At 37.6% G+C, this 13,016-nt stretch overlaps 1 protein-coding gene across 6 annotated transcripts in view; it reads left to right on the top strand.

Annotated features, from left to right (window-relative positions):
* Positions 1–13,016, top strand: part of RABGAP1 (RAB GTPase activating protein 1) — a 161,680-nt gene that overhangs the window by 112,164 nt on the left and 36,500 nt on the right. For all 6 annotated transcript variants that reach the window (XR_006059090.1, XR_009599743.1, XM_042245725.1 and 3 more), the window contains one exon: positions 9,832–9,945. Coding sequence is in view for 4 of the 6 variants with exons in the window: in XM_042245725.1 (XP_042101659.1) it covers positions 9,832–9,945 (114 nt within the window). In the remaining 2 variants the exon portion in view is untranslated. The remainder of the gene's footprint in view (positions 1–9,831; positions 9,946–13,016) is intronic.

The raw sequence follows: 13,016 nt of genomic DNA, 5'->3' as shown, positions 1-13,016 counted from the left end.
CAAAAGTAGTAGAACAGCCTGAATATACCGGAGTATGAGCTTCGGCCTGGTAAATTTTGGTATGGCTGTGTTACTGTCCACTAAAAATGCTAGGATAGGATGACTGTCAAATAACAGAAAAAGAGGCTCACTACATTTTGCAGTTAGTAAAAGTTAATTTTCAAAACAATATAAACTCAATTTAAAAAATAATTATATAAAAGCTAGGCATATGCTCACCAAATATAAGCTACAGTTATTTGAGTTGTGAAATTATCTCTCTTTTTCCCCATTATTATAATTGTAAGGAAGCAGAAATGTTTTATTAAAATAAGAAAAAAAAAAGGGCGTGTTATTATACTAAGAAAATTAAAGGTTAGATTTGTTTTTTTTTTAATGCAGGTGTATCATTGAACTTCCCTGGTGGCTTACACAGTAAAGAATCCACCTGCAATGCAGGAGACCTGGGTTCAATCTGGGTCGGGAAGATCCCTGGAGAAGGGAATGGCAGCCCACTCCAGTATTCTTGCCTGGAGAATTCCATGGACAGAGGAGCTTGGCGGACTAAAGTCCATGGGGTCGCAAAGAATAAGACACAACCGAGTGGCTCCCACTTAAAACTTAAAGCTGTATCATTAATTTGGGGTGATGTTTGAGGAACAGTGACTAGTCCTATTTTATAAGAGTATGGGAACGGGAAATAAAGATTCAGATTTTCGTGTGAGGTGTTAATTCTTTGTATTTGTTTAGTGAATACATTTTTAAAGTGCTATTAATTTATAGTATTTTAGTAAAATTATTTCCAGCAACGTATGTATGCATTCTGTTATATGAATGGTAATATGTTTGTCTCCCCCCCCCCATTAATGGACATTTGAGGTTTCTAGTTTTTGGCCATTCCAAATAATAGTATTATAAACATTATTGTATATGTTTTTTCCTCTTGGATACATGGTTTTGTTTCTCCTGTGTGAAACAAAGTGAAATTTGGAATAAAATTGCTGGGTCTGGGTAAATGCCTATTTAACTTTACAGGAAACTGCCTTGTAAGTCACTGAATTGGTTGTATCATTTGATATCTCCACTAGCAACAATTAAAGAGTTCCAGTTGTTTCATATCCTCACCAACATTTGGTATTGTCTTTTTATTTTAGCCAGTATAATATGTTTTAAAGTGTATGTAGAATTCCTGAGTTGTGTATACTGTTTGTGTTACTGCTTGAAATATAAGGGACAATATGCCACTATAATTATAGGATTTCATTTTAAATCTTTACTGCATTGCTGCTGTAGAAATGTACACTTTGGAGAGTTGACTTTTGTAAAATACAGCAAATATTTTAACATTCATTATTACATGGGGAAAAAGTATTCAAAGGCATATACATTTCAAGTTGTGGTATCTTGTTTATGGTAAAATTTCTGCAAGTAAAACATAGGAAGTTAATCAACAGTAACATATCAGTGTAGTCTAAATCTTTCCAAAGATCTTCTCTCTGGTCATGTTGCTGGTGACAAGTTATCATGTTGTATATTTAGAGGACTTGGCAAACTTCGGCAAATCCAGCATGCTTCTTGTTTTGAAAATAAAGTTTTATTAGAATGAAGAAATGCTTATTCATTTACATATTGTCTGTGGTTACTTTTACTGTGCAGCAGGAGAGTTGAGTAAATATTTGCCACCTGGATCTTAACAGGGAAAGTTGGCAGAATGTTACTACTGCACAATTGTATGGCAGTTTTGTTTTCTTCTGGACAGTAAAGCTGTTTTTTTCTTATGATAAATGAAGCAGCCAAAACGTAAAGCCAGTTAATTAAAAGAACTACATCTGCCATGACTTCAGTAACTTTCAGGACATATCACCTTACAATAGTTTTGCCATTTCTTGTTCCCATAAGGTTTAATTGTTCTTTATGATTGCCTTAAGTACATTTGTAAGTTCAGTCCCTCAGTCATATCCAGCTGTTTCCGACTCCATGGACTGCAGCATACCAGGCTTCCCTGTCCATCACCAACTCCCAGAGCTTGCTCAAACTCATGTCCATCAAGTTGGTGATGCCATCCAACCATCTCATCCTGTGTCGTGCCCTTCTCCTCCTACCTTCAGTCTTTCCCAGCATCAGTGTCTTTTCCAGTGAGTCAGTTCTTCATGTCAGGTGGCCAAAGTATTGAGGCTTCAGCATCAGTCCTTCCAATGAATATTCAGGACTGATTTCCGTCAGGATTACTGGTTTGATCTCCTCCCAGTCCAAGGGACCCTCAAGAGTCTTCTCCAACACCACAGTTCAAAAAGTATCCATTCTCAGCTTTCTTTATAGTCCAACTCTCATATCCATACATGACTACTGGAAAAACTGTAGCTTTGACTAGTGAAAAACTTTCACATTTGTAAAAGCTTTACTAATTACAGTCTGCTGAAAAGATGTACTTGGCTGACTTACTTAATTTGGCTATGAATATCCAGTATACTTTATGCTAACAAGTTCCCTGTATCAGCTATGTTTAACTGCTTAGGAATAAAAGGACTGTGTATCATGGTATAAATCTTAATTTTATAAGCACTTGAGTTTGGATGGTTTACAAAAGCTCTTTTCTGTGTTCTCTTAGGAAAGAATTGTCCAAAATGTTACTGTGATTTGTTTTCAGAATCTTTTAAAATTTAATGATGTCATTATTCTGATAGGAACTTACTAAATCCATCATTGTTAGAATTTTTGGATCATTTTTGTACAGGTTGGCCTCTGGCAAGTCAAATGGATTTATTCCCAAGTTCTTCAGCATATTTCCTAAGACCAAATATTTTAAGCAAATGGTTCACATAGAACTCTTCGATTTATTATCATTCTTGAAGGCTTCAGAAATGCAGTATGTGAATTTTCAAAATCGCCTTCTCTGAAGGGCATTTTACTCCTTACTTACCTGATAACTTTCATGATCATACAGTTAGAGGGAAGGCAGATGGATGAGAACTAACCAGTTACAGAGTTTTTTCAGAGAAGTTTTTTATGTGTTCCTATTCTATGTACATTTGGATTTCTAAATCATCTCTCTCTCATAACTGTGTATCCATTTTCAAGTTATCTTTATCATCAGTCAGTCTGTTATGACTGACACAGCTGGCATAGAATATTTTGAAGCTTTTTGTACTTCTGTCATCTTCATATAATTTTCTAACCTTCATGTTTTTCTTAAGCCACAGTCTGTCATTCATAGCCTATTTTAGAACTTTGATTTTTGTTTCATAAAATTCCAGAGTGATTTCATCTGACATTTTAAAAAACCAGAAATCTCTTTTGGAAATACAATTACAGTGGAGATGTAATTCAAGAATAGAATTTACAACTTTTTCAGAATAATTTATTGTAGCTGAACTTCAAATGTGCCTCAATAACTTGTCTATTCATCATTTTTGAAAAGTTTGTCAATGTGAAACTTATTTTAATTATTGTTTTAGTGCTTTAAGTCCTCTTCCTCCTTTTTGTTTTTAAGTTCCTGAACCTTTCAGAAACTACTTAGTGCTTCTTTGGGTCATCTTCTTCAATGCTTTAAAATTATCATTCTGATTTTCCAGATCTCCACTTGACTGAATTAGTCTCTACAGAGTGTTCCAGGTAGTAGCTCTCCTCTCATCACCAAAAACTCATTCTTTTTAGTTGCTCATTGTGGTTTTAATTGGCATTGTCCTGGTAACTGCCTTTTCATTTACTTATCTAATGTTTCCGCTCAAATTTTTGCCCATTTTACTAGGTCACGTCTTTAAGTTTTTATATATATTCTGAATGTAGTTCCTTCTCAGATACATGTACTACTGGCCTATTTCTTTTTTTAATGACATTTTATAAGCAGAAAATTTTTAATTTTGGTGAAATCCAATTATTTTTCCTCTTAATGACTCTAGGGGTGCAATAAGTTTTTGTCATGCTGCAGTTTCACAATTGAAGCTGATACTTTTACGATCTATTGTTGTTTGAGCTATTCATGAAACAGTTTTATTTCAAAGATTTCTTAACTCCCAACATGCCTGTAGTTTCTCTTTGTGTTGCTAGCTTATACTCTATGTGTTTGTTAAAATTAAAACTGAGCTTTAATTTTAATTCAAGGGAATTCCCTGGCAGTTCAGAGGCTGCACTTGGCACTTCCACTGTGGGGTCCTAGGTTCAGTCCTTGGTTGGGGAACCGAGATCCTGCAAGCTGCACAGTGTGGCCAAAAAAAATACATACGTGAAACTGAGCTGAAGAGAAGTCACGTGTCCTAGGCTGAATAACAACCAGTAGTCACTCAGTCGTGTCCGACTCTTTGTGACCCCATAGACTGTAGCCTACCAGGCTCCTCTATCCATGGGATTTTCCAGGCAAGATTACTGGAGTGGGTTGCCATTTCCTTCTCCAGAGGATCTTCCCGACCCAGGGATCGAACCCGGGTCTCCCGCATTGTAGGCAGATCTTTACCAGCTGAGCCACAAGGGAAACCCTAATTAACCCACAGTAATATATATTTTTAATATAGACTCCCTTTGTGTCATTTTTCTTGATAAATGCAGGATGATTTATTTTGTATTTTGAGCTGAAGGACCCAGTCTTTACTCTGTACAATTTCTCTTTTTTGTTTTGAGAAGAAGCATGAATCTTTGTTGTCACATTGTAGTGGAAAATGTTTAAATCATCTAAATGTTTATCCACAGTAGAATAGATAAATAACTCTATACATAAATAACTACATAGTTATAGAGTTAAATACACTTGAGCTATGTAGATCACCATTTATTAATCATTAAAATATAGTATTGAACCAAAAGAAGCTATTGAAGACATGGATTATAATGTCATTTATAGAAAATACTTTAAACATTCTGTAAAGAGTATATATTCATGTGCATATATTAATACATGCATCTACACATACATATGTACATAACACATACATTAAAATATGCCTGGCAATGATAGCAAAATCAGGATAGTGGTTAACTGTAAAAGGAGGAAGAGGGCATATGAGATTGGAATTAGGTGTACAGATTTGTATCTATGATGTTTGCTTTCTTAATCTTGATAATCTGCATGTGTATTCATTATATGTTCTCTATACTTTTGGCATTACTGAAATATTTCATAATAAAACCCCTGAGCAAACAAATTTTCAGTTTTGGGATGGCTTGGTAAAATCAATATACTTCCCTAAAGGGAAGGCACTTAATTTTTTAAAATAACCTTACTTTCTTATTTTGTTAAAAAATAAAGAGAAGGCACAAGGTCAGGCGCTGTTCTGTTTCCCATGACAGTTATTCTCTTGCCTGTGTATGACACAATTTGAAACTCACTAAAGAATCAATCATTATAGCAATCTTGGTTTTTTTCCAGGTATTTAGTCAGAATGTCTTTAATCATTAATAAGGTTCTCTTCTGATTTAGTTTCGTGCCTCTTTCACATGACTCTTGAATTAATAAACATTAGCATTAGAGATTGTGGTTCAGGGAGAGCTGCTGATCACATGAGCATTGTTATCACTCAATTTTACGGAAGCTTTTGGATTTTTCTTAGATATATTTATCAAGCACTAAGTGTGTGTCATAATTTTGCTAGGCTCTGTGAAAGTTAGAAAACTAAATCACAGTTTCTACCCCCATGTGAATAGTTTTATAGGAAGATAAGATATACAAAAGTAAAAACAATACACATTCTGTGAACCATGTGTGTGTGTGTACTCTCTATAACAGTGTGTGTGCCCACGCACATTTGTGTGCACGAGTATGTGCTTGTTTGTGTGTGGATGTGTGTGTGCATAGAGGACAGCCCCAGCTCTCAGGGTGTTGGACGCTTTGCTTGCTTTCACTTTTATCAGGTGTTTTATATATGTGTCAGACAGTTCTGGAAGCTCTTTGTTGTTGTTCAGTCACTAAGTCATGCTCCACTGTCGTGATCCCAATGGATTGTAACCCACCATGCTCCTCTGTCCATCGGATTTCCCAGGCAAGAATACTAGGGGGTTGCCATTTGCTTTTTCAGGGGATCTTCCCAGGTGAGCTAACCCATTTCGCCTTCATTGCAGGCAGATTCTTTACCGCTGAGCCACCAGGGAAGCCTTGGAAGCTCTTTACATGTTTATAATTTATAGGTTATTTAATGTAACCATCATTACAACTTTATAAGGTAGATGATACTAACCAGAGAAGAGAAGCTTACCTTAAGTTTCTCAGCCAAGTAAGAGAGTAGGCCAGCTTTTAAACCCAGATACGTCTGACTCTAAGCTAAGACCCTGGTTTTAAGGCCTTAAAGATGAATTGGCATCATTTTCATTTTTTAAGTACATTTAGCTAAACTAGTTGGAGAAGGCGATGGCAACCCACTCCAGTACTCTTGCCTGGGAAATCCCGTGGGCGGAGGAGCTTGGTAGGCTGCAGTCCATGGGGTCGCGAAGAGTCGGATACGACTGAGCGACTTCACTTTCACTTTTCACTTTCATGCATTGGAGAAGGAAATGGCAACCCACTCCAGTGTTCTTGCCTGGAGAATCCCAGGGACAGGGGTGCCTGGTGGACTGCCGTCTGTGGGGTCACACAGAGTCGGACACGACTGACGTGATTTAGCAGCAGCAGCTAAACTAGTACTGGGAATTCTTAATCTAAAGGACCTGAATCATCCAGGGACTCTTGTTTGGTTGTATGTGTATTCTCTTTTGTTTGTTTTCCACTTTAAAATCACCTTTATTTAGATGTGATATATGTACAATAAAATTCACCAGCTTTAAATGAACAATACAGCACGTTTTAATTAGTACCATGGATGTGATGTATCATAATTCCATCACTTCAAAAAGTTCTCTTAGTTTAGTTCAGTTCAGTTGATCAGTCATGACCAACTTTTTGCAACCCCATGGACTGCAGCACGCCAGGCTTCCCTGTCCATCACCAGCTCTGGAGCTTACTCAAACTCAGTCCATCAAGTCGGTGATACCATCCAACCATCTCATCCTCTGTCATCCCTTTCTCCCACCTTGAATCTTTCCTAGTATCAGGATCTTTTCCAGTGAGTCAGTTCTTTGCATCAGGTGCCCAGAGTATTGGAGTTTCAGCTTCAGCATCAGTCCTTCCAGTGAATATTCAGGACTGATTTCCTTTAGGTTGGATCTCCTTGCAGTCCAAGGAACTCTCAAGAGTCTTCTCTAACACAACAGTTCAAAAGCATCAATTCTTTGGTGTTCTGCTTTCTTTATTGTCCAACTCTCACATCCATACATGACTACTGGAAAAACCATAGCTTTGGCTAGAAAAACCTTTCTTGGCAAAGTAATGCCTCTGCTTTTTAATATGCATATTAAAAAGTTCTATAATAGCTCTTAAAAATCAGCCTTCTCCCTTGAGTCTCAGCCCGTTCCAAACATTGATCTGCTTTCTGTACCTTGTGATTTTGTCTTTTGTAGAGTTTCATATACATGGAATTATAGAAAGTAGTGTTTTATGTCTGTCTTATTTCATACAGTCTCATGCTTTTGTGATCTATCATGTTGCATATCACTGGGTTTTTCCCCTTTTATTGCTGAGTATTCCATCACGATATGAATGTACCACAGTTTCTTTATCCATTAACCCACTGGAGCCCAGTTTGGGCTATCAGGAATCACGCTGCTACAAAAATTTGAGTTCAAGTATCTACATGTATTTTTATTTTCATTTCTCTTGGATGACTATGTAGACGTGAGTCACTAAATTGCATGATAAGCATATGTTTAACTTTATAAGAAACTTCCAAATGGTTTCTATAGTATTTGTACCATTTTGCATTCCCACCAGCAATTTATGAGAGTTCAAGTTGTTCTTCACCCTTTGCTAGTCCTTTGTATATTGGGTACTTTTCATTTTAGCATTTAGTGACCATGTAGAGAAATCTCATTGTACTTCTAATTTATATTTTGCTGATAACTAATGATGTTGAAATTTTTCGTGTGCTTATTTGCCATCTCTGTGTCTTCTGTGAAGCATTTATTCCATCTTTTACCACCGTTCCCCTCCTTCCTGTAAATCAGTTGTTTGTTGCCTTATTTATTTTGAGAGTTATACGTTCCAGATATAAGTCACCTATCAGATAGATTTGATAGGTGATTTATCCTGTTCATGGCTTACATTTTTCATGTTTTTAACAGTAAGTTTTTAATATTAAAGATTTGTAATTTGATGAAGTCCAGTTTATCATCTTCATGATTTTGTGACTCATAGGGACCCCTCTAGGTAGCTTTGCAGACCTCTTTCTGTTCAGCTTTCCTCTTTGGTACTCTGAGCTAGAGTCTAGCTACCTTGCCCTCCCTGAATTCTGCTGTCTCTTCTCTCAACTCAGGGAAGTTCTCCCTATCCCCAGCTCTGTTTCGTCTCCGTGTGTTACAGCCTAGAAGCTGCCACCAGGCAGATAACCACTGTAATCTTTAATTCTCACCTTGCATTTTGTGCTGTCAGGGATCACCACAGCTCAGAGCTGCCCTGACTTTTGTTAATGATGCATTAAAAACTAGTAGTCAGAAAAATAAAAAATCCCGATAGTCTGCCAGTAAATCTCTTTGGAAAGCAGTTTGGCAGTGTCATTGTAGGCTTAAATAGTTTACAGGTTAAGAAAGAGCATAGGCTTAAGTTAGCTCACTAGTGATGGAGGTTGAAAGGATAAGACTAGTATTTAAGCATACAAACTTTGTAATGAGTAGTAAATAAGCCAAAAGTCTAATGCACAGTATGAACGTAGGCAGTAATACTGAACTATAATATGATACTGCTATACTGGCAATCATTTTACAATATATTATAAATGTATCAAAGTGAAAGTGTCACTCAGTCAACTCTGCAACTCATGGAGAGTAACATGCCCTACACTTTAAATTTACATGATGTTACATGTCAAATTTACACAGTAAAATAATTTTTTTAATGTAAAGTTATTTTAGATTCCACAACTGTTAAATACTTACGGCCCTGGGAACCTGATTACCTAAAAGGCTAGAGAAATTACCAGACCAAAAAAAAAAATTACTAATTTTTCACTGGAAACAAGAGTGTCAGGCTCTTGGGTGGTGTGCTGAATATAATGCAGTCTCACCGAGGAGAATCAAGTCTGTTGTCTTAGCTATGAGGACAATGCGTTGTTGAAAGAGAACGTCATGTTTCTGTGCTCCAATTCTTTACCGCATGAGCAAATAAAGGTTAACAAAGGGAAGCTATTAGAAATAGCTAGGTGTTTGGCATATTTTGTGCATTACTGACATTCATTTAGTTTTAATTACTCATTGTAGAAGAGGAAACAGTTTTTCTCCATTGGTTAAAAAAAAACAAGGGATATTTTCCCGTAGCCCATTTGAATCCCTTGGCGTTTGATAGTCTAGTTTCACACTGAGTAGACGGCTATGTGAGTTTTTATGCCATTTGCCCCTGGGTAAATTCCAATCCAGGAACTTCTGTTTTCCCTTTGAGAACCTGGCCCATTTGTTTTGTGCCAAAGGATCAGTTAAAGCAGCAATTTTTGTACCCAGTTTGTCTAACGGGAGCATTTTGCCTCTTTCTTTTGAGTGTTTTCCTATGGGAAGTCCGTTTTGAAACACATTTTCCTTCTTAACAATAGAAAGGTGATCACCTGCACTTCTTTGCAGCAGAGATGGAGTATACCTGAGGTGTATAGAGTGAAACGGGTCTCTTCTTTCTTTCTTTTTTTCCCTCTTAATATTTGCTTTTCCTTCCCTGAAGACGCAGGCATGCGTGTATGTGTGTTCCTGCAGCATTTTAAAGCAGGTAAATTAGAAGACGACCTTGTTGTATTAGCCTGGACAAGTACATCCTTCACTGACTACTGAACCTTCTGCTTCCTGGTGTTTCCACAGGAGTCTCCCCAGGACAGTGCTATCACTCGTGATATTAACCGGACATTCCCAGCCCATGACTACTTTAAGGACACCGGAGGAGATGGACAAGATTCCTTATATAAAATATGCAAGGTATTTCATACCCAAGAAAAGACTGTTTTAGGTGGTTATTCTGTTTCTTTGGAATTATGCAAAAGATAACTGCAAAATGTAATTTGTATTTTATGTCCAAGAATGCAAAAAAAGAGAATAGTTTTTGTAAAATCAAAAGCAACAGCACAATTTTAGATTCATGGTGAATAGGAAATAATTTAAAATAAAATGGTAGGATTTCTTTTAATCAGTACTTTCAGTCAATAGTTCCCTGATACCACATTTAGACTCAAGAGTTGGTTTTATGTTACAAGCCTCTTAGTCCTACATCATTGCAAACTCCTTTTTAGTATTCACATTGTAAGTGATGAATTTGATTTTCTTGGTCCTCAGAACTAAGCTTTGGTCTGTTCCCCCTGAAACTAAGGAAGTACCCATGTAGCACCTACTATATAGGAAGTACAAGTAAGGCACAAGACATACCTCAAGAAATTTGCATATTATGGTTGAGAAGGCAAAACCAACAGCTAGTTTTAGGACAGACTAGCAATAAAAGACAATTTCTCCCATGATAAATTGGAAATGTTAGCCACTCAGTCATGTCTGACTCTGTGACCCCATGGACTGTAGCCCACCAGGCTCTTCTGTCCATGGAATTCTCCAGGCAAGAATACTACATTGGGTAGCCATTCCCTTCTCCAGGGGATTTTCCTGACCCAGGATTGAACCCGGGTCACCTGCATCGCAGAAGGATACTTTACTGTCTGAGCCACCAGGGAAGCCGCAGTGATCAACTAGATGCTTTAAACTATAAAGACGCTAAGAACTTAGCGAACTAGAGCTCTCATTTCTATTGTGATCCTCTTGTCATCATCCTTTTTAACCCCTTCTCAGTTGTGCTTCCCATTTAAGGAAACAATCTAACTATCCCTCACCTTCCTGCAAAATGTCCCAGAAAGAAGCCCTGTTCTCACTGACTCTGATCCCGTACTCCTGACCCCCTACGCTGTGGTTTCTTTCTCATGATGATCTTAATTACAGCTCTATCTACTCCTGATTTCTCCTCCTCCTGGTTAAGCTCTCACTTCTGTAACAACTTCGTTGATTCCCTCCCGCATGACTTTTTTCTCTCTCTTGTGAGTTCCTAAAACAGAGGCCTTCCTCTAGGTGCTCAGACACTGGTTACTGTAGCTCTCCACTGTCTCCCTGGGTGACTCCTTCCGCCCTGCAGCCTCAGTTGTCAGCACTGCCTAGATGTTTCCGAGTCTACATTAGCTCAAGGCCTGAATTTCCAGCTGCTTTTTGATCTCCTTGCAGAAGTCTGTCAAGTATATCAGAAAAGGTATAATAATGCAGTCCATTTAAAAACATACTTCATTGTGAAAATTTTCAAACATCTATAAAAGTTGAATAGTGTAAATGAGTTTGTATATATCCCTACCCAGAATTTATCAACATATTGCCACAGTTGCTTCATCTTCCCTAAAGTGCTTTAAAGCAAACTTCAAACATCACAGTCCTAAAGTCAGCAGCAGCCCACCAGGCTCCCCCGTCCCTGGGATTCTCCAGGCAAGAACGCTGGAGTGGGTTGCCATTTCCTTCTCCAATGCATGAAAGTGAAAAGTGAAAGTGAAGTTGCTCAGTCGTGTCCCAACTCTTAGCGACCCGATGGACCGCAGCCTGTCCTCTATCCATGGGATTTCCCAGGCAAGAGTAGTGGAGTGGGTTGCCATTGCCTTCTCCCCTAAAGTCTTCACCATACATCAAAAAAATAAGATCATTATCCACCTGTGGCATTAACGAGCACTACCATCCAGTTTCTGTTCCATAATCAGATTTCCCTAAATGTCTGTACAGTTTAGTTAGAATCAGGATCCAGCAATATTCCTACTGTGGTTAGTTGTTATATCTCTTTTAATTAAAAACAGTCCTCTTACCCCGATGCCATTGTCTTGCTGAAGATACAATCATTTTTCACTTATTTTTCAGTTCCTTCCTTTGGCCACGTGCAGTTTGATATGATTGTTGTCTCGTAGCAGTACTTCCCGCCCTATTTTCTGCCCTGGTACAGGCTGCTATCATATGTTGCTGGCACTTACATAAAAGCTGCCTTGCATTAGTCTCCCTGCCTTTGGGTTCAAGCCTATTTTCTCTGTGTTGACCCTAGAACAGGATCATTTTAGTGGCCTCCGTTAAACCCACAGAATGGAATCAAAATTCCTTAGTTTATTTCCTGTTCCTAAATCCATTAGCTTAGTATTAAAGGCATTCTGTAATATATCCTTGCTTATTCCCTGAATATTTTATGCTTCAATCATATTGAATTTCTCACTCTACTCTGGTTGATTTGCTTGTCAGACTTCCCACCTTAACTGTGAAATTCTCAAGGGCAAGAATCATTTCTTACATATATTAGCATCTGTAGCACTTGGCATGGTGCCTACCATATTATAGTAGGTGCTCATTAAATGTTGACGAATTAATGAAATGCCTTTTCTTCCCCATATTTCCTTTCCTTACTGCCTCTGTGAACCTTATATTCCAGACATTTCCCAAATGTGTTACGTACTTTCATGTCTGTATGCATTCCTTGAGGAATGCTCCCCTCCATTCTATACCTATAGAAAATTCAATACGTTTTTATCCCGGGACATAATTGGTAAAGCCATACACTGAGTACTTTACTTGAGGAGATTGAGAATAATATTATATAAATGCTGTGATTTTTCTCATCATACAAATAAGGAATGTAAGTAGTGGGCCTAAGAGCCAGACCAGGACATGAGCAGTTGTGGAGTTCCAGCACAGCTATTAACTGTGAAACCTTTATTCTTTCTTGACTAATCAAATGTTGTTTGGTACCTTCATCTGTATTGTCAAATAGCTTGCCACAGACCTGTGTTAGCATATGTTATTGCTAGTTTTTAACAGCCTTAATGAAACTGGTTTTAACACTTGTTAGCTTTTACTGATTTGATAGGTAGAAAGTTGTCTTATTAAATTATAAAAGATCATTTCTAAATCTTTCTGTGAATCTTGTCTTTGGAAAAGATGGGTGTTTCTTGTTCTGTAGGCCCTCTCATCAGATAAACTTTGACAAAGTGGGGGAT

This window comes from Ovis aries, chromosome 3 (assembly GCF_016772045.2).
Source record: "Ovis aries strain OAR_USU_Benz2616 breed Rambouillet chromosome 3, ARS-UI_Ramb_v3.0, whole genome shotgun sequence".
NCBI lineage: Eukaryota > Metazoa > Chordata > Mammalia > Artiodactyla > Bovidae > Ovis > Ovis aries.
Note: the sequence above shows the minus strand (reverse complement) of the source record. Positions and strands in the feature narration are given on the sequence as shown.